Source organism: Haliotis rubra, unplaced genomic scaffold (assembly GCF_003918875.1).
Source record: "Haliotis rubra isolate DU_JTF1 unplaced genomic scaffold, ASM391887v1 Scf245, whole genome shotgun sequence".
Classification (NCBI taxonomy): domain Eukaryota; kingdom Metazoa; phylum Mollusca; class Gastropoda; order Lepetellida; family Haliotidae; genus Haliotis; species Haliotis rubra.
In genome coordinates this window covers 1,232,128-1,254,358 of record NW_025766503.1, presented here as the reverse complement: position 1 = coordinate 1,254,358, position 22,231 = coordinate 1,232,128, and the positions used below count along the sequence as shown (strand labels likewise).

The 22,231-nt window shown below is 38.8% G+C and overlaps 2 protein-coding genes across 2 annotated transcripts in view; one reads left to right on the top strand and one right to left on the bottom strand.

The window, feature by feature from the left end:
* Positions 1-3,717: 3,717 nt before the first annotated feature.
* LOC124279041 (homeobox protein Wariai-like) lies at positions 3,718-15,994 on the bottom strand. The gene is made up of 4 exons (XM_046714837.1): positions 15,909-15,994; positions 9,837-9,993; positions 7,419-7,550; positions 3,718-4,682 (listed from the first exon to the last, which is right to left on the bottom strand). Exons 1-4 carry the CDS (start codon positions 15,960-15,962, stop codon positions 4,234-4,236), a joined length of 792 nt encoding a protein of 263 aa, XP_046570793.1. The 5' UTR covers positions 15,963-15,994; the 3' UTR covers positions 3,718-4,233.
* A 1,445-nt stretch (positions 15,995-17,439) lies between these two features.
* Positions 17,440-22,231, top strand: part of LOC124279026 (tyrosine-protein phosphatase non-receptor type 1-like) — a 44,291-nt gene continuing 39,499 nt past the window's right edge. Inside the window, 1 exon segment of the mRNA XM_046714818.1 lies at positions 17,440-17,587. Coding sequence (XP_046570774.1) covers positions 17,522-17,587 — 66 coding nt within the window. The 5' untranslated portion in view covers positions 17,440-17,521.

Below are 22,231 nucleotides of genomic sequence, written 5' to 3'. Positions count from 1 at the left end.
GCTTCGGTGATCCCTTGGAAAGTGGAGGAAGCTCGCTATTGGCTTGGTAATTTGGGTAAAAGCATGCAGGTCGCCGGAAATTCCAAATGGTAGGACTTTCCAATGGTAGGTGATTCCCGCTGAACACGGCTTAAGGTACTTCCGGTGTTCTGGATGTATCGAACGGGCTGAAGATAAGCATCCTGAAGATCTAGGCTGATGAGGAAGTCTTTGGAACCAAGAAGATTGGGGAGTAGAATCCTGAGTGACAGGCTACGCATGGACCTAGGAGCTCTATTGCGAAGTTTGTCTAATAGCCGCATCTATTGTGGATTGCAGAGTCTGAAGCTGGTCCACAGGATATGAGCGATGAGCTGGATGCTACGCCAGAGGTGGACTGCCAATAACGGGTAGCTGATAGCCATGAAGTAGCAGGTTGGTGATGTAACGGATTTTGAGGATGGTCCAATTCGGGCTTAAGATCTGCAATCTCCCCACCTACCGGAGTGTTGTAAATCGAACGACTGGGAGTGGGAGGTCCCAATCGTATGATTGTCTCAAGTCGCCACTGCTTCCCCGGCTGGTCCCTGGGCCAGAGTTGGTCCTGGGGCGACGGAGCAACCACCACGGCCAGATCTGTTTCCTCTGCCACGGCCTTGAGTGGATGCTTCACCTAAAAAGATTGCAGAAATCTGATTGGTAGGGATGAACTGTGCAGTTCGACGCTGTTTTAATGAGTCCTGAACTGTGACTTCTGTATCTTTAACAGTTCAATCGAGACTTGAAAGTGGGTTTCTTTATCAACTTTATTAGATACTTCTTGATGCTTTCAGAATACAAGGTCGAGGTGGTAGGGTGATGGTAGACCAATCCTGGTTCCTAAGAGTATAAGAGTGATCCAGGTCATCTGCTGAAGTACTCAGGGAAGTTGGAGCTTCTCAACAATCCAAAGGAGTACCTGAGGTGTCTCAACTGCTGCAAAGCTACCCCCAGGGGTAGATAACTCAGGGTGAAGGGGAGATGCAGGCATGGCTATTTGGACTGCATCAATCGAGCCAGGAGCTACCGATGCCAGATGGGCTGGCGTAGAAGGCTGTATTTGGTTCCAGGCTGAGGTTATGGCCCTGGGTGCCGTTGTACAAAGCGATCTTAGTGCTAAGGTTACCGTAACTCACATTCATTAACGTAGACTTAAGGTAGCCTTAGCTCTAAGGTTGTTTTGTACAACGGCACCCTGATCATCATATTAAGATCCGGAGTCGCTGTAGGAGTGGGATTGTTATCAGGTTCCTATGACTCAGCTATGATCCTAGAGTGAGTCGAAGGATTCTCAGAGCGTGTAGACGGAACATCGTAAGAGACTGTAGGCCTATTAGTGGTATCAGAGCAATGATCACCCGAACGTTGGTCAGAGGAACTGTATCGAGATCTCGATGTGGTAAGTACCAAAGTAGGTTGGTAAGCTGGTGATCTGGATTCCCTAGTATGGCTAGGTGCTCCTGTATGATATAAAGAACTAGTCTGGCTCGCTGTAGTCCTAGTTGGTGATCTGGTTCTGATTGGAGCTCTGGTTCGACCATCTGAATAGGATTGGCCATGAGATGTGGATCTGTACTGTGATCCCGATTGGTCAATGGCTCTAAGGTGATCTAGATCATATAGGTGACCTGGGTTGGTAAAGTGGATTTGTAAAGTGATCTGGATCGATTCGATGCACTAACTAGAAACTGTGATCATGATCTGGATCTATAAGGTGATCTGGATCGAACAGGTGATCTGGTTTGCAGTTGCGATCTGGCTTGATTTGGTGATCTGGATCGGTTAGGTGATCCACTTTGATGTTGTGATCTGGATCGGTTTGGTGATCTGGATTGGTCTGGCGATCTACTTCGATGTTGTGACCTGGATCGGTTAGGTGACCTAGATCGGTCCGGTGATCTGATTCGAAGTTGTAATCTGGATCCATATGGTGATCTGGATCGGTCTGGTGATCTACTTCGATGTTGTGATCTGGATCGGTTCGGTGATCTGGATCTGTCCGGTGATCTGATTCGAAGTTGTGATCTGGACCCGTTTGGGTGATCTTGATCGATTAGGTGATCTGGATTGATCAGGTGATGTGGATCTTAGTTGTGCTCTGGATCATGACTCTGATCTGGATCGATCCGGTGATCTTGATCGGCACAGTGATCTAGATCGGGCTTGTGATAGTGATCTGGATCGTGAAGGTGATCTAGATCGTTGTGGTGATCTAAAATGATGTGGTGATCTGGATCGGTGATTAGGTGACGAAACCTGAAGTGTTGATTCATGATGAACGTCCCCCGGCGACGCTGTTGTAGCCAGCTCTGTCCACTTCAATGAACGGTGGGGAGACAGTTGGCTGGTTGAGCCCGGTTGGCCAGGATCCAAACAAACTCAGACAGTCGAGGGGATATGTACCGATGATCTGGATGATGATAGTGTCGATCTAAGGTCCCCTGGTAGTGTAGATGGGACAGGCGACGAAGAATTATCGATCACAACCACCCGCGAGTGATCTGACGCTATGGAAGGAGGTGATTGATGCGTACGTAATAGGTGCCGAACGACCTCAGATAAGTAAGAATCTGATGAAGTGTCCATAAAATCCTCTTGAACCACAGACGTCACTCTCTTGCGTGAAGGTACGATTTTCTGTCGCTGTAACTTGATACACTTGGCGGGAGTGGGATCAGATTCTGTTGATTTCCTGTCCCTATCGGCGATGTTCCGGGAGCAAACACGAAGGTAGGCCTTAAAATCCTCATCTTTTAGTGAATTACACTTGCCACATCGTTTGTTCCATTTACATTGTCCAATACAGTCACTGCAAGACGAGTGAGGGTCGAGGGACGAATAATTCGTCTTGCATTGAGCACAAACTTTCCTTTTCCTTGACTGATTATCAGTTTTCCCCACGATGTTCGGGTGAAATAATGTCCCTAATATACAGCACGTCCACACCGTCGTGCGACAAGAAAGAGAATGATCATTCAAGGTAGTCACGTGGGCAATTAGTGGAGCATGCTGCAAGCTTTATTAGAAACTAGGAAGCTAATTTAGTAGAGCAGCATGGAGTGCACAGGCGAATGGACAAGGAGGCCTATGGAAAAAAGTTTACAGTCGTTCCACTAAAGTTGAAGCAAGAGAGAGAGGTGCAAGTCGTGAGATAGGATAAGTTTAAAAATTTACTTTGACTGGCGATTTTATTTCTATTTGTTTTCCCCGTCTTGCCTTAAGGGTTTTCTGAGGACAAAAATCCATAAAACAAGAAATAAAATTGGTCTGGCCTTATGACAATATACAAATCACATTTTGAAATTGCAGACAGACTGAAATGATGTGTGGATGGTGTAAAAATACTCTGGGTTTTCTCAAAGTATATTTAATGCAAAGTGAAGTTAGAGAAATCTTGAGGACCTATTGTCTGATAAAGAAAAAAGAAATTATTTTGTTTGCTATAAAGTCAACATTAGCCTGTCAGAATGCAACTTCCACAAACTTATCTTCCACGCTACACTTTGAAAAACGTCCATTCAAATGTGAAAACTGACCACAAAATAATTCTGGAATATCCAATAGATTGCTGAGATTGCATTTCCATTGAAGTACATGCGTAAATCAGACATTTTGGGTGGAATAGGTTGTACATTCTGCAGCTGTCATTCAAGACTTGCTTGATATGAGTGATGAGTTACTTGAAAAAAATCCCACCCCTTTAATTGATACTTCAAATTTATTTCCTTAAGTCCATTCAAACACTGCATGGTTTCAAACAGAAACAGGGTCACCTGCCTTTGTCCAGCGAGGAAAACATCTAATGTGTTCAAAGGTCTTCAGGAAGCATAAACTGGAAACTTGGCACAGTGCTCAAACAACATGCCGACCACAGATATCTACACCAGTACCAATTCCATCCTCCAAACATTCTTACTTCCAACACTATTTCCCTAAATATCTTACTTCCAGTACTATTTGCATCCACCAAATATTGTGCTTCAAATACTGTTTGCATCCACCAAATATATTACTTCCAATATGTCTTTAGCAAAATGTAGTCTTTAAACTTTTGTGGCAATGGCAGAAATTCAACAACAGATAAATGACAATTGTACCTCAAAAGACGTCTGATTGCAATACAACACAAAAAGTCAAGAGATGGAGGATTCGCAAGTCTGTGGGTTATAAATACCAAAAATTGTTTATCTTGACAAATCCCACTGATGTTCGAGTTCAAGGTTGTTTCATCCACATCCTCCTGACAGGAGTATCCCTTTGAAGGTCATATCCTGCCGACAGAAGTAGGTGAACACTCTCAATCCTGTCTTGGATTTCCCTGCTGGTGCAGACCTCTACACCACCATCACACAGCTGTGGTTTGAGCAGCAGGCCCAGCACACTCTGTCCCTCTTGGTCCATACTGACAGCCATAGCACCGCCACACACAAGATGCCTGAACACCTGTGGGTGGTACTGATACCCACAACTATGTAGAGGAGTCTGGGCATCACTATTTAAGGCATTGACATCTGCACCCTTCATGACAAGCAGTTCCACCATTGCAGGATTTTTCATGAGTACAGCCCTATGTAGACACGTCTCTTGTGTATCACAGTACAGCATTGAACCCCCTTCTTCTTCCTGAACTTTTAGTTCTGGAGAGGTTTCACTTGCACTTGCACCTAATTAATACATACACAGATAATTAGAGAACATGTTTGAGACATCATGCATAACATATATAAAGGAAACTTAATAATAAATGTGACCTTATTATTTATTATGTTCCAGAGAAAGCGATAAGTGAACGCTCATTTCTAAGAAGCCAAATTAATAAATTACTGCAAGACTGATACACATATTTGTAATGAATACTTCAATCCTGAGTCACTATCTAATTATAATATACAACTGGAATAAAGTAACTGTGCATTATTTGATGTTATGCCATAACATGATTAGTGGTGTTTTCCTTAATCACTGTTTAACTGTTGACAGGGGATAATATTGAAATCTGTATGATTTGACACTACGCATCATGACACGCCCTTGAAGAGATGTGGTGTCCAAAGTATCACAAATTCGCTATCGTGTGTGTCCACCATTGGCATTGATGCAGGCTTGACAATGCCGCCGCATAGATGACACTAAGCGATTAAAGAAAGCTTGTTGAATGTTCTTCCATGTCTGAACCAAGGCTTGCCGGAATTCAGCTTACGTCAATGGCTGATCCTGGGTTTGATGTAAACGTCGCTCCATTTCATCTCAAATGTGCTCGATAGGGGACATGTCCGGAGAAGCAATTGGCCAGGGGTTACCAGAATGTTCTGCTGTCTCTGGAAATCTGTCACAACACACAAGCAACATGTCGACGGGCATTATGGTGCTGAAGCATGAAGTTACGTCTCTGTCCTTGAACGGACGGCTGCACATGAGGCAAAATGATCTCATCAATGTATCACAGATAAGTCAGATTGCCATTGACAATGACAAGTTGTGTCAGACCATGAGATGTTATTCCTCCCCAAACCATAACGCTTTTCGCCTCAAACTGTTGACGTTGAACAATGCACACGTAAACATACCATTCACCTCGATGTCTGTACACCCTAGCCCTGCCATCTGAGCTGTCCAGATGAATCTCCACTCATCAGCGAATAAAACACCACCCCAATCTTGTCTCCCGTACCATAGATGCTGTCTGCACCAGGCAAGACGTGCCTGTTGGTGGTGTTGGAGCAAAATTAGATGTATTGCAGGCCATCGGCGCTGGATATGTTGTGCTCCCTCAGTTGGTTCCGTACAGTCCTGGAACTGTTTGGACATAAGCCAGGAATGGTCCAAGCAGTCAAACTGGCAATCTGGAATCAATTCCTTAGATGGGTCAGCTGAATCTGGTTGTCTTGCTGACATGACTTCACGAGTGGATGGCCAGTCCGAGGCAAATCTCTCGTGTGTTCCCATTATGTTGAAAACATCTCCATAGAGATGAGATCATGTTTCGATGGACACCAAAATGTCTGGCCACTTCTTTTTGGGCCATTCTAGTCTCCAGCATACCCACGGCGCAGCGACACTGATTTTCTGTAAGCCGTGGCATGATGTACACATATAGTCTGTTTGCGGTGAAAACGTACCGATGAATTTCACTTTAAACAAAAAAGTAAATCAAAAAAAGTAAAATTAAGATTGCAAATCCTCATAATTTTACCTTGCCATTTGAAAATTTAAATCTCAGAATTTTATTCAACTTAGGATAAAAGTTGTTTAACAAACGATCATAGTTTCAAGTAGGTATTATTGGTTTGTATTACAAGGGGGTATGCACATTAAATGAAATACCGAGAACAAGGAGGGTTGGTCTAAGTTAACGCTCATCACGTACAGCACGTGCATTTGTTTCACTGTTCCAACAACTGCGCTTACCCCCTTGTAATACAAACCAATATATGCGATTTGAAACTATGATCGTTTGTTAAACAACTTTTTTCCTAAGTTGAATAAAATTCTAAGATTTAAATTTTCAATTGGCAAGGTAGAATTATGGGGATTTGCAATCTTAATTTCACTTTATTACATTTACATTTTTTGTTTAAAGTGAAATTCACCGCTACGTTTTCACTGCAAACAGACTATAGTTTAGTTTTAAATTAACATGTTTTCCACAACATTCAGAGGCTTGAGAATAATCAACCTTCTTCAATTTTCAATATCAAGTGTGTGAACTTCAGGTGTCAAAAAACATGCAAAAAGTGAATAAGTGTTATTTTTATAACGTTTTACGCAATTTTATGTTATGCACAGTTACTTTTTTCTGTTGGTATATAAACTGACACAAACTGCTTTACTATTCTGATGTATGAGGCAGTTGTTTTGGTAGTACTTCTGCTCATGGTAAAGATTTTCAGTCACTTTCTCCAGAACATTACAAAGTTCCACTTACATTGGTCTTTGGTAACATGGTCACAGGTCAAAATTCAACCCAAATGTTTTTTTCACTAGCAGTATAATGACGAAATAAAGAAAATGATAAGTATTGTACTTGTTTCCAGAGATTTGTAAAACTGTAACAGCACAATTTTGAAGGAACAAACATGTCGTGGCAAATTAACTGTCAAAATCTTAAAAATACTTAGAACACCATATATTTACACATCTTGACATACATGTTTTTACTTTGAGTGAGTGAGTGAGTTGGGTTTTCATGCTACTTTTGGCAATGTTCCAGCAACATCATGGCAGGGGACACACAGAAATGGGCTTCACAGATTGTGCCCATGTAGGGAATCGAACCTGGGCCTTCAGTGTGACGAGCGAACGCTTTAACCACTAGGCTACCCCACCGCCCCTTTTACTTTGGAGGTACCAAGAGAACATGACATGCATTCTCTTAAATGAAGTTCTGAAACTAAACCCACCAGCCTCAAGAAGCAGTTTGAGCACAGCGATGTTCTGTTCCTTGATGGCCATGAACACTGGAGATAAGTACTCCGTCATAATGGGGAGGATAGTAGGAATGCGATAGTCTCTCTGTTTCCGAGGATTAGCCCCTGTAAACAATTGTTGTCTTTCAGATATAGACATAGACTGAAAAACAATGAATTTAGCTTGAAACTGGCAAACTCCTCAGCTCTTTCGGATACAAGATTGATACGCTGTCCTCCCACACCAAGCACATCATTTTACAGCTAAATGACTAAACATACGCGGTGATAAATAACCCATTTTGCTTTGTGTGAAAGCTTACTTCAGTTATATTCCACATCTGATTGGCGAATATGAGGAAACTACAAATCCTGTACTCATTCAAACAAGTATGGCAGCACCATGCATTGTGTTGAGACACAAAGAGACAAAATACAATCGATAGAAATTGATGATTTTAATAGAATCTATCCATCAAGAAAAGACATCTGGTGGTCATATATGAAAAAGGTAACCCAGATATTGCCTTCAAAACCAGTTGTGGTATTTCATAAAGTCACACGAATGACAAGGGTGTCAATAACATGTATGACCACCCAAGGAACTGACACTGTGTCTGCACCACTTCCTTGTGGACCTGACAAAGTTTTTAAGTTCTTATCGCTTTCCACAGACCATCCTGCACTGGTACATTGTTGTAGGGTTAATGAAGGGTGACCAGAGATATGATTTGCATGTTCAGTATGTCCCATACTTGTTTGATCAGCACCAAATCTGGGTAATAGGCAGGCAACTGCATTCTGATATTTATTATTTATCACTATCTTCCTGAAGTACGGCACCAGATCCAACACGAAGACATGGTCATCAATATCCCCTAACCCCTGTTCCTGTTTAACTCCACCTCGACATTCATGTCCTGAAAACACATACCACATTTGGTTTCCCTTCTATAACGGTTACTGAGAAAATCTGTTCCCATTGGGGATACCGTGCACTAAGTCCAGAAACACATGACAAGGGCCATAATTCTGTAACAAATTGTAACACGTTTTCCATCAAGGCATTCATGTCCAGAAAACACATACCAAGTTTGGTTTATAACGGTTTCTGAGAAAATCATCTCGGACGGTTGGAGCTCAAACCCATATTCCCCACACTTCGTGGTGGGGGATAATAATCCTGGAGTGTGGCACCAAGTCCAATGATCCGAGAGTATGGCACTAGGTCCAATGACTGCCGAAGCATTGCACAAAAACCAATGGTTGTCGAAGCAGGGAGAACAAGCAAGGGATCATCTCATCCCTTTGGTGACTACCTATCAGATTTCCATTGACATGATACAGTGGGGTTCTGTGATTCAAAGTGAAACCTCCCTACACCATAACTGAGTCACAAACAAACTGATCCTATTAGCATGCTGTGGCATCTTGAAACTGTTCTCAAATGTTACACCATCTCACATGGCCATCATCAACTGCATGCAGAAATATGACTCATCTGTGAACAAATGTTGCAACCACTGCTGCCTATCCCAGCAGAGCCAAGCTCAACACCATGCACACTGTGCAGTTATGTTATGTGCCAACTGGTGGTCTTCCAGCTGTATGCCTGTTGATACCAACAGCTCTTGATGGTTCTGTGCACTGATATTCATATGCATGATTTGACTCAGTCAAAGTAACATCTGCAGTTGTGAATCTTAGGCACAAAGCTGTCAGAATGCTATAACAGTTGTCCAGCACTGGTATTTATCTTGATCTGCACATGGCACCTTTTGCAGCCATCTGGTGACTTCTCCAAAGGCTTTGCACTTTTCTTAATAGTCATATCTGTGCCCTGGTGACTAAACCAGTGCAATGACAGGATTCAGCAGTGTCAACCTTGTATGCAGCATATCCACAGATGATATGGAAAGTATGTGCATTGTTGCATTTGGGTGAACCTTATCCTCTTTATAGTCACACCTGACCTTGTCATTTGCCAAATGTTAACCTAAACCTGTTCTTGGTACCAATCTCCCAAGCACAACCATAAATGTTTGCCAGTCTAAAATCACATTTTGAGGCATGGGATGTTCAGTTTTCAATATGTTTCAAGAAACAAAGTTACATAATATATAAATGTGGTATGGGACAATATGTAGGTGTTCTCATATTTGTTTGAATGACTAAAAAAGCTTGCACTTCAATTTATACAAACATGAGGACCTGAAGAGCTGCTGGCTGTTGTAAACGGAAGAGAGGAGCAGCAGTGGTGCTACCAAATGTCTTCATCAATGGTAAAATATAACAATTAAATTTCACTGTACTACACTGAAGCAGATACAGGTTTCTGTACAGAGGGTATACTACTGAGAAATAATAACACCATAGCAATTTAAAATTCATGCAATAGAGCATGCAGCTGACCATTTCTAAGTAGCAGTTGTATGATGGTTGTGTCAGCTGGGTCTCCCTCAATGACTGCCAGGCAGAGTGGGGACATCACACCCATATATGCCTCTGTTTGTATCTTCAACTTTTTGTTGATGCAGGATCTCAATGTTCTATTTAACATCTCCTCCATCTGTTGGTCAAAGCAAAATTGTTAGTACAATGGCAAGGGTGTGCACAAATATAACACAGCTGCCTTTCACAGCAACAACAGGTTCAGTTCATAAAGGGCCACTGATCCAGAGCGATTACTGTTTCCAGCCAACAGTCTAATTACAAAACCTAGATGCAAACTGGTCAGTGTCTGCTCCCTCGACTGGGCTACTGTCCACCCTGGCAGAATTTCTTCAACCTAATCAGTGGGACATTAGGAAGGGTGGATGCCCATCAGATGCCGTTATTTGAAAACATCCCCCGTAGTTCTTGTCTGATTGTAATAAAGTATCCCAGCAGTGTAGGCTTTTTCAGATTTTCAAATGTTTGGATAGTATAGTGACTGATCCAATTTGATCCTATTTCTGTGTTTTTTACCTCAATATTTAATCATGTAAACATATTATGTCTATTACGTATGCTATGATATCAAAAACACACATTTGATATATTTGAATCCATAAACTAAACAACCCCACTTAATTGCCATTGCAATATAAATCTGAAATTTTACTTAGGTACATAGGTATATACAGTTTTTAACTAAGTACAAAGCAAATGCTTATATATATTTCTTATGTAACAATGAAGTTCTGTTCGTATCCTCAAAACAATGTCTGCCCATAAGTTTTTTTTCCAGGCAATCAAACTTGCATGCAATACAACAATTACTAGGGAGCAGGACAAAAGCCACCCGGACAAATCACCCGGACAAATGCCACCCGGACAAAAACCACCCGGACAAATGCCACCAAGGACAAAAGCCACCCAGGTATTTTGCCATTGCAGAGAGGACAATTACCACCAATCTTGACTTTAATGTTGATTTTGTTGTAAAATTATGTAGACTTTGATGAATAATTTGTTTTTTTATAAAAAAATATTCACTTTGATAAAAAAGTTGATTTTGATGTAACATTTTGATTTCATAGTAATGTTGACTTTTTTAATATGTTAAGTAAATGGATGTAAAATTTGTTTTAGAAATGGTTTGAACTTGAATTCGGTGAGAAACCTGTTATAATAGCATTGTTTTGAAAGTAAGGCTAACTAAGCACATGGGGAGATAAATAGAATAAATCCTTTGGTTAACAAAACTACTTAGCCTGTTGGAGTAGCATTAAGAGGAGATGTTATGAAAAGATGTAAGCAAGGAGGATTAATTTTAACGATTGTATGTAAATAAAATATGCAGAAGAATACTATACCACCAAAATAAAAATAATCAAATACATTTTACCTGGGTCCCGTCACATATCGGAGTCCATGGCAACGAAATGGTAGACCAAGCTGCCAAACTTGGACTCCACTCAAAAACAAAATAAAAATACCTTACTCCAAAACAGACCTACCAAATAAAGTTAACAGTAAAATAATAAATAAATTCAATTATAACTGGCAAATAATAAGAAAACATTATCCACTGTTTCAAATTCAAGAAACACGAAATACAAAATGTAAAAATTATCACCAAACACGCCGAATTGATGTCGCCATAACCAGACAAATCACAAATTAATTCAAATGAGTTCTCTCTTTTTATCAACTTCATTTTTGTAACCTTTTATATGTTTATCACTATTCACATAATAAATATGTTTTTAAACATGGGTTGGTTGAAAAAAATACAATAATAATAACAATAACCATTCACAACACTACATCTATATTAAATTCCAAATCTCTATTACTCTTTACCTATTTCATATTTTTAACCTTTTTAATTCTGCCTCCCATTCAAATTTCCTTAATACTCAGTTGTTGTTTTTTGTTGGTTGTTTGTTGTTTTGTGGGTAGTAACACCACTCTTTCAAAATTTCAATTTTTTTGTTCCCCCTCATTTCTTAATAAATGTACTTCCCCGTCACCGAAATACTTTAGTTGTGCGTGCGACGTTAAATAAAGCAAATAACTAACTAACTGTCCATTTCACTTCCAATATGGACAACCAAGAATATGTTTCATCGCGGAAAGGAGTATGAAAGCAATATTAATGAAAGTGTGAATGAAAAATGAAAAAAGATGAGAATGAAAGCAATAATGAAAGTGTGTCAATGAAAATGAATTATCATGCAAATACATCTGGGAAACATGATATTGTGTTGGTGGTTTATATTTTTATTTGGGTGGCATTTGTCCTAGGTGGCTTTTGTCCGGGTGGCTTTTGTCCGGGTGGTTTTTGTCCGGGTGGCATTTGTCCTAGACCCCAATTACTACTCTCTTGCTGTAACCCTTGTTTGGTGGTAAACCTACACATTATTTGTCATCAATAAAATCACTTGATGGTCAGTTAATGAATTCATAACAGGTATAATTAGTGATAACACCACTCAGATTACCCGACAAAGGTTCCCATTTGGCATTTCTTGTGTCTGGAGTAAATACTCCTCATTATAAATTGAGGTCTAATGAGGCAAATGTATTACATCTTATGTAATATGCGCATGGAAGTGCAGCTGAGTTACAAAACAAACATCGATCAAAGGATTAACCGATAACACGCTGATTGATTAATTGCTTTTATCCTGCACAGCGGATTTGTCAAAAGGTAGTGTTTATGTATGTAGATTTACTAATCTATACTGAATACACCCTGTCGTAAAGTCTCTTTGTAAAAACAATGTCCTTCCTTCAAAGGATTAACCACCAATATACTGATTGATTGCTTATTATTGGCTAACTAAATTACTTTTTTAAAGAATGGCGGACATCATGCAATTAAAGTACTGTCGGAAATAGAAAAAAAACCTGTTTTTAGGCTGTTACTCTGTATCCCTAAAATTTACACAATTGCAAATAGCATATGTCAAAATAACCCACATCGGCCTAACTGGGCATTCAGTGGAATGAGTAATAGGATATCCAGAAATGCACATTTACTCGTAAAATCAGGGAAAACTTAGAAAAAATACAAATAGCTGCTGAAAACAATAGATCAGACTATAGATGTCAATTAGGTCGCTCAGCCAGGTATGACGACGGACCATCGACTCACCTGGCATGAAATGCATGTTCTGCATACAGGCACAAGGGGTCATCTCAATGATATTTTATGCTTTTTCATGTTGTGTGTTGAACATGTCTCATCTATTGATTAACATCTTACGTGTCTTTCTTTTATAACGACAGTTGAGATATGTAAAATAGGATGATACCCATACCCATAGAAAAGCTTAAATCAGCCATCGTATTAAATGTCTCAAAATATATAGGTGGCATGACCACCTGAAGATTGACAGGACTGGATATTATTTGTAAATTGTTATGACATGCTGTTTTCTTCCACAGTTTAATTCCCCTCAAGGATTATCTTATCTCTTTCCCCCAGCCCGATACCAACCACCGTCTGCGACACTCGTTGTGGTTTTGATTTTGAGACAACCCCTCCTACCTGTTTCTTTATAGTGACAGTGAGACTCCGTGGTAGCTACATCCTTAATAGTTTCAGTATTAAAGTTATTATTTTGTACATCAGCTATCATTTATAATAAATTTAATTTGAAAATGGGAATTTAAAAAGTGTCCTTTGTAATACAATATCATCGCACACTAATTTGCATAAAGCCATGGTCTGTTCCAAATAAGTCGCTTTGGACTTAAAAAAACCCCGCATTATTCATTTCTGCACTAATCTCTCCTCAGTAAAGTCCTTTTCCTACATTTTCTATCTCCCCACCATTGAGACTGTAGTTAGGCCGAACTTAGTTTAACAGATATTTCATACTTTCACATGTTAACTACTTAAACTGTAGATATAAATGCGAAAAAACAGTTTTTTTACTATTTCCGACAGTACTTTAGTTGCCAGGTGTGCTATCTAGGATGACCAAAGGGACTATATACCAATGTGAAAAACCTGAAACGATAGATCACGTTTTTGCATATTAGACTGTTAAAAGACGCATGACATGGAACATGACATGATACTTTGTCAGCTGCAGATGAATGGCATCTCATTCCTTTATGTGGATATTGATTGATACATTCCCCGAACAAGGTAATACCCAGATATTGTTGCTATAACTTTCATCTGTTTTAATTTTAATATTTGCATTTTGTTTATATTTATTTGTTATGGCATTCAACAGAATCATTTTTTTTGCCGTGAAGTGTAATGAGACAGACAACATACACTAGGTTGCACTCAGGGTGTGTGTGTGAAATATGATACACGTTGGCAATCTATAAAATGTCTAGATATTACAATCATGTTATAAATTCATTAAGTATAAGGAGATTGTGTGCATTTTATTAAGTTTCAAAATACATACAAATATGATAATAAACTAATTAGGATTATAAGACAAAATATATAGAGATACATTGACTTCATTGATTTCAGTCCTAACATTTTTTACCACTGGCAGATGGTTAAACTTAAAATGTTTTCATTTGTTATCAAAATAATTCCATTTAATACAACATTCAGATTGACTAGTAGTGAACCCAAGCTCACTCCCCAAGACTCCCCATGTACATAGTTAGCCTTACTTTCAAACAATGCTATTGTATCAGGCTTCTCGCCCAATTCAAGGTCAAACTATTTCTTAAAACAAATTTTACATCCATTTACGTTAACATTTTTATAAAGTCAACATTACTATGAAATCAAAATTTTAAATCAAAATCAGCATTTTCATCAAAGTGAATATTTTTTTATAAGAAACCAAATTATTCATCAATGTCTACATAATTTTACAACAAAATCAACAGATGATTATTGAGTAAAAAAGATTTCATCTTTGTTGATCAGTCTATACTTATACTATCAATTGCTCATGAGGGTGGCGCAGCAGAGGTAACGAGCCAGTCATGAATTCTGGGATATCATCCGGGTACTCATTGGAGAAAAACAATAACAAAAGCAACAACCAGTCCACGGAAATTGCTCTGGGTCAGTGGCCTTTAAGGTTTAATCAAATATGCAGAACTACTGTTTCTAGTCTTGCACCTCTTTGGAGGTTTGAATTATCCATGAGTGTGTAAATTAATAAAGGGGCCCCACTCAAGTCTAGAATGATTTCACAAGTCTTGATTGCCTCGGCTTTGGAAATTAAGAATTGTCCTGGGCTCCTTTTGCTAATATCTTTTGTCTCATAGAAATATATATGTTTTCATTAGATAACCTTATTTCTGGGACTTAATGTCAGTCTACACTGCCATTCCAGTTCTGCTCTAAATCTTTTGTTCAACTAGCTTTGCTCCTATTTCCTCCATTGGCTTCCATCACCAAACCTCATTAAGTCGAACTTTTAGACTCAACTAGCGAACTTTCTTTTACTACTTAATAAGAAGGTTATAAGCACTTCATATTGAATGGCATCAGTTCAGGATGGAGAAAAGATATGCAATAACCAGTGTGACAATGAAACAGCAAGCCCAGTTACTTCAGCTACTTAAATAATGTTCTTCTGGTTGAATGACTTCACTTCATGTTGAGCTAATTAATGCAATTTTTTTCATCTAACTTTTCTACAGCGGCATTTGTAAATGACAATCTCCAACGAAGGAATGCCACGAAGTTTTATAATGCTTGAATAGAAGATATGTAGATTAAACAAATACTATGGATACAATGTACAGTTATATTGTCAGTAGTTGAAAAAATGTACAAAGATGCTACTTGACAATTTTGACGAAAATGTTCACATGACCAATAGCCACGATAATTCAGTTGTCTTCCATATGTCTGGACCTAACTATTTACTGAACTTGCGCACACATGGACCAGCATACACAAAGGTTGCCAACTAATTATTGACACATCTGAAATTACCAGCTGATCGTTCATTCAATATTCATTTAATGTAGAACGCAACTGCTTGGCTATCACCAAAGTCGTATATACTGTACGTATTTGCCATCACTTTGTATTGATAAACATTATGGCAATACCTTTGTATAATCATTGTTTTTTATAGCTTTGATCATTTCCTCTTGGCTTGTCATTTTGTCAACACTACATAGCAGACGGTGCTTTTCTCGACGTAAGGCAGCAGTGAATGGATAACGGTATGTGACAGGTTAAAAATACCTACACCAATCTGTTATTTTGTCACAGTATTTTTCTTTGTTGTCAAATTATTTCAATTATGTATCCAGCTATTGGAACAATATAATGGAGTTGCGTCTATATAAGCCACTAGGCTTGTTTGCCTATCCAGGTTTCTTTGACGAAATAAAAATGTGCTCAAACCAAATATATCTACTGTGCCGACAGTGATTGGAAGTGGGCATCCCATAGCTGACAATCGGATCGCAGAATGTGTAGATAGTAAATACATCTACTGTGCCGACAGTGATTGGAAAGGGCATCCCAATTTAGCGTGAAAACATCGCAACCTTTGATGTTTTAAGTACATTTACTCAACTGAAATCGCCCAGTGTCAAACTCAGTGTCAAAATGAAATTGTTTTTAAAACGCACAAATGTACCCATTGTTTACCGTCGCCGAAATACCTTAGTTGTGCGTGCAACGTTAAATAAAGCAAATAACAACAACCCATTGTTTCCAAGATATTTTTTATGGATTAAACTTCTTTTTAATTTCTCTCACAACGTTTCGAGACCTGGAATGGTCTCGAAACGTTAATGAAAGTAAAAGTTTATCCATAAAAATATCTTGAACTTCAATATTACAACTTCTAAATGCCACTGAAAGACAACCCATTGTTTGTTAGTTTTGGTTTTATGGGGATTTTTTTTCTTTTTGGGGTATACATAACATAATAATTTTTCTTAATATACATAACATATATTATGCAAGCTTAATGATATTTCATTTTTCATATTTTACCATTTTTATTAGACATTTCCTGAAATTTGTAACATCATTTTGAAAAGAAAAAATCCAAAGATAATATTTATTTCATGTACATATATATTAAAATATCTAGTTTTACAATATAACATGGAGTTTTGAAATTGTATATTTATTGCTTATGAAAAAGACAAAAAAATTCAAATGCCACATCTGTGACATAAGCCACTGGAGTTGTGACACATGAACATTGAGTAAAATTGGGTGGTGTAAAGTAAATATAAAAATATAGTTTCCCTACACTTGTTACTGTAAAGTGTAGAAAAATATTGTGATAAGTTAGTTACCATAATTTTTGGGGTTTGATTTTGACTTAAGTTTGTCGGATACAAACATCTGACATAAATATGCACGGATTTTGAGAATGACTCATATGTTGCTAATCTTGCTAATGTTATAATGAAATGAAATAAAACATGAGTCAACGTCATACTTTGTTTTATATATGGTGCCGTTTTAGCCCAAAAATCAGGAGCCGTTTTCGCCAATATGGTGCCGTTTTCGCCACACAAATTTGGTGCCGTTCTGCTGTGGTGCCGTTTTAGCTATAACCCAAAAATACCTACACCAATCAAAACAATTGGAATATTCAACTCGGTACAGACATGGCGTAGCGAGCGTCCGGTGTCAGCGAACTGAGTGGGAACGGTTCCTCTTTTCTTGATATAATCACGTGGCAAGGACAATAATGTCGAGACTGGAAAACGAGTTCTTGGATTATGATTCCGCTAAGATATGGAACGAAGTGTACCAGGTTTGATCTCTTTGTTGGCACCTCTGAAATATTTAGTGTGGTTGATACGTTCACATGTTAATGCTCGGGCACAACAACTTTCAAGGAAATGATAAGTTTCCTTTCACTTAAAATTCCTGCTGTTTAGTGGAAGATGGAAATAGGATTTCTCACCCAAACGTTGGCTACACTTTTCATCAACACGTCAACCAGAAACGCTTTCATTAAATTATTATACTTAGTTTACCATTTTATGTAACTATAGTTTAAGTAAAAAGTTCTTGTGGATGCTAGCCTTAGATTTCGGCAGGTTTGACAACTAGAAAGTTCACATTGTCTTTTACTGTAGCAGGCATTGACAGCTTAATGTAGCACTCATTCGCTCAAACTGCGAGTCAAGCCCTTGCTTCACAGATCTCACATGCCTCTTTGATCTTTAGGGTTAGTTAGTATAAGGGTAGGTTATACCCAACTTTATTCTTAGCTTCCCAGATCAAACACCCCCATTACGGTCATTTGGTTTTTGTATCCCTTTCCGATCAAACTTTCCTTTATGATCCTTTGGTTTGGGCACCCCTTATGAGCATTTGATGAGCAATGAATTAGCATGTGGTTAAGCAGCTGCTTTTAACAAATAAGTTCAGTGCAAGTTGAGGAATTTCTGTATCTTTTTATGAATTTTCATGGAATGTCACAGAGTAATTGGCTACTGTGCATGTGCTAATAGGTAATCTATTGGGTGCTGATGACTTGGTAAACAAGCACTAGTTATTTGCAATAGCACCCTTGGTCACGTGGTAGGAGGTCAGGTAAGGGGGGTTTAACGTCACCATTAAGATTATTTCGCTCATATGATGATGTGCATCTGTATGTATGTGTGGCTGCTTGTACTAGCCCAGACTTAAGTTGGTTTTATACTGCTAGTTTACTGACATATCATGCCGCAGTTCAGCATGAATACCCCATACAGACACATTATACTGATTCTGAGCCGACCAGTCCTTGTTGTACCCATTAATGCCGAGCGCCAGGCAGGGACCAACAAGTACCATACTTTAACGTCTTTTGCTATGACGCAGCCAGGAATCGAACCTGCGACCTTCCGGTCTCCGGGCACACGCTCTAACCACTACACCACAGAGGCGGTCTCACATGGCAGGTTATTAGCTTCTTAGATTAATCATGAGGGAAGCTTAGGTTCAAGCTGGCACAGTGAGTTAGATCCTCCTCGCACTGCTAATTGAAATCCAGAAATCTGCGCCCACCCAATGCAGAACTTTCTGTGGTGCAGGCTTTCTGATGCCTAAGAAAAAAATGTTGCTTCTGTACAGCAAAATTCAATGTCAGTGTCAATGTACACATCTTTAAACAGACAGCCTTTGATTTACCTTGGTGTTATCAATTGTAGCAGATCTGCAGATGTTTTGCTAAAATATGACAATTGTTAACAATAATAAATCCAAACATGGGGTTTTCTTAAGTTACTGTTTTATTGTCAAATGACATAAATAAGGAGAGTGCTAACAAACTACATTCTTCTTAAGGTCTTTTATTCATTATTTTCTGGGAAATTCTAAAGCAGATTCTGCAGCTTAATCTTGTCTGAAGAAGTCAGTATACATCAGTACTTTTCCATGTTCTGATCTAAAACATATTCAGAAAAACATGAGAAATATGTGGCAACAAAACTAGAATAACCAAGTCTTAAAATAAGCTTCATGCCATGATACAACCCTTCAATGGGTATCATGATCTTACTAATTTAAGTGATCATAATGAAGCTTTGATCTGATGTCTTATATTTTCACTTTCGTTTTACACTGTTCCTTTTTATATTGAAGCACTTTTTATTACAATAAATTGATTTTGCATTACTTTGTCAATTAGAGCTGGAGTGATTGATTGAGATATCAGCCAATTAATCAGTGAATGTCGATGAACTTTGGAGACTATTCAATATTCATAAAAAAAATGAACCATCAAATTAACGTTCAGAAAGTATGTTTTGTATTGTATTGTTTAAATCAAGACATAAACAGTTGCATTTTCCTGACTCATAAAACAGTGTCCTTTTTATTGTCTACATGAGTCTTGTGGTGGGGTTTACGATTACAATCAATTTTTGATCAATTACTGAGCTGTAAGATATAAGGAAGATAGTTTTTATGGATGTCAACCTCTTTATTATGAGGAACACAACGTTTCAGAGTATTACTCCTTCATCGGGTGAATGAATGGTATGAGGCAGAGAGCATTATATATGTACATGTAAGAACAAGAAAAGTAATAAGACAACAAAGATGCACACTAAATAATGGAAGCCAACAGTTAACTGGTGTTGATGTATGATTGGCAAAGGACAAATGTAAGCCAGCACTTAACAGTTAATTAGTGCTGAATAGAAACCAAAACTTAACAGTTAAATAATGTTGATAGGTGATGAACAGTGGACAGCTGGAAGCAGGGATTAAATTATTGGAAATGGACAAAGGGCAGATGGGAGGTAATAGTAACAGATAAACGCAATAGACATTGATAAATTGAGGCCAGAACAAACAAATTAGCACCGATATAGATTGATAAATTAATAAGTATAGACAACAATCAAACAACGATCGAAGCAATAAGTCCCAGGCACTGGGCAGCTGGGTTCCCTGGTCACGGTTCATGGCTGGCAGGTGTCTCCTGATGTCTGTGGCTTCTTGTACTGGTTTTCTTTGTCGCCAGTTGTTTGTGGTGGTGGACAGGACTTTGGTGCCTCCCCACATGAAGCCTAAAAATATTTGTTGTGGTTCCAATTACCCAACCGACCCTTGATTTCTGGTGCCGACCCTATTTTTTCTAAGCGGACTGAATAAAATAAGCTTTCAGATACCATTGTTTTTTCCCGGCACCGACAGATATCGGTCATTTTGATAGAGAAAGTCAACATGATTGCCCGCAAGCTTGATTGAATAAACAGTTACACATTGATACATGTGTTATTAGTTTGTACTTTCCTTCTAAAAGAATATGTAAAAAAAAAAATCATACCTACCCTAAATTTTAAAGAGGTGTAATCGGAACCACAACATTATTTTTATTTGGCCTGATGTGATCTTAGTTCTTGAAGATGTATTCAGAGATGGCAGATTTCAAGTCTAGTTTGTTGACAGAGTACAGGTGTTCTTTGAGTCTGGTGTTAAGGGGTCTGAGGGTTTCTTCGAGGTATTGGTGACCACAGTTGCAGGGGATCTGGTATATACATCCTCTGGGTTTGGGGCTAGCGCTGCTGGGGCCTCTGCCATTGGCTTGATGGTCTTGATGGTTTTGCCGCTAGAGAATGTGTCATCAATGTTTGATTTGTTCTGGATGGGGCAGGGAATCTGATGAGTGACAGGGCCTTGATAGGATATGGTGATTCTGATGGGTGATGGGGCAGGTTTGTGTCTAGGATCGGAGTTGCCACCCTCACCCAACGTGCCAAATCCATTTGCTATCCAGACACCCTCAGCAGTGAACTGAACTATCTGAAGAAAGCTTTAACTTCCCTCAACAATTACCCTGCCCACCTAATTTCCAAAACCATCCGCCAGACCCTCAACAACTCTGATCCTAGACCTAAACCTGCCCCATCACCTGTGCTTTAGTTTCAGAGCATAACTCTGTATATTATTTTTTAACTAAAAATTGCAGAAATGTGAGACAAGCCATGAGTCTAACCATGAGATGCCATAAGTTAGACTTGGGTTCCCTTGAGGTTTGGTTTTCAGAACATAACTAAAGACTGTTATATATTTTGGAACCCCTTCAGAATACAGTCCCACAAATCCTTCTGAAGGTGATCTATGCTGTAGGTCACATATGTACTGATTGATTGAGCAACGGCCTCATTGTTAAATTTAGTTCAAATTTCTAAGTTGTGTATCAGGCGTTACGCAAATGGACAGAAAGGTTGAGCTATATGACAGACACCTAAAAGGTAGGCATTGTGTCTATGAATGTTTACGTCCCATACAAATTATTACAGTGATCCACAAGATGCCAAGCTGTGAGGAATGGGACAGTATTGAGTGAATAACTTCAAGCATCATTCTTTGATGTCACAAGTACGCATGAAAATGTGGGTCACAGAAAAATATGCGAGGGAACATTGTATGGGATCACAGAAAAGAACGAGAAAGGCATAATCGTGGCTGCTGATGCCACAGGGTTTAAGCCATTACTGACAAAGTGTAATGAATTTCAAGACAGTTTCCTGTAGCCAGAACATTTGACATTAACCTCCTTATCCTGCTCACTTGACATTTTTTGTTGGAACAATACTCATAACTGAAAATGAAAAAATGTAGCCCAATCTGAAGGGGTTTTCAATTCTTTGAAGAGAGTCTTCCTTGGGATATATATACATTTTTGTACCATTTTCTGCTGCTGAAAATGACCTGTGACAATTGTCAGGATGTTTTCATAAAATGTTCCACAAATGAAAATTTCGTTTTTTATATGTTATACATCAATTGATGATTGAGGAACAATTCTGTTGATATCATGCCTGGAAACCTGAGGCATGTTCTGAACTGAGAACATGCAAGATTAATTGATTCATTTTACTGATCATAAAAAAATATTCACTATGTCGTCATCTGCCTGAACTTGCTGCAATGCTAGCAAGCATAATAATGATAG

Bases quoted from the DNA above. Each gene is read 5' to 3' on its own strand.
- LOC124279041 (XM_046714837.1), bottom strand. From the start codon at position 15,962: ATGACAAGCCAAGAGGAAATGATCAAAGCTATAAAAAACAATGATTAT. The intron at 9,994-15,908 runs GTATTGCCATAA...TTTGACCAACAG, and splicing joins AAAACAATGATTATACAAAG to ATGGAGGAGATGTTAAATAG. The intron at 4,683-7,418 runs GTGGGTTTAGTT...TGTATTAATTAG, and splicing joins CAAACTGCTTCTTGAGGCTG to GTGCAAGTGCAAGTGAAACC.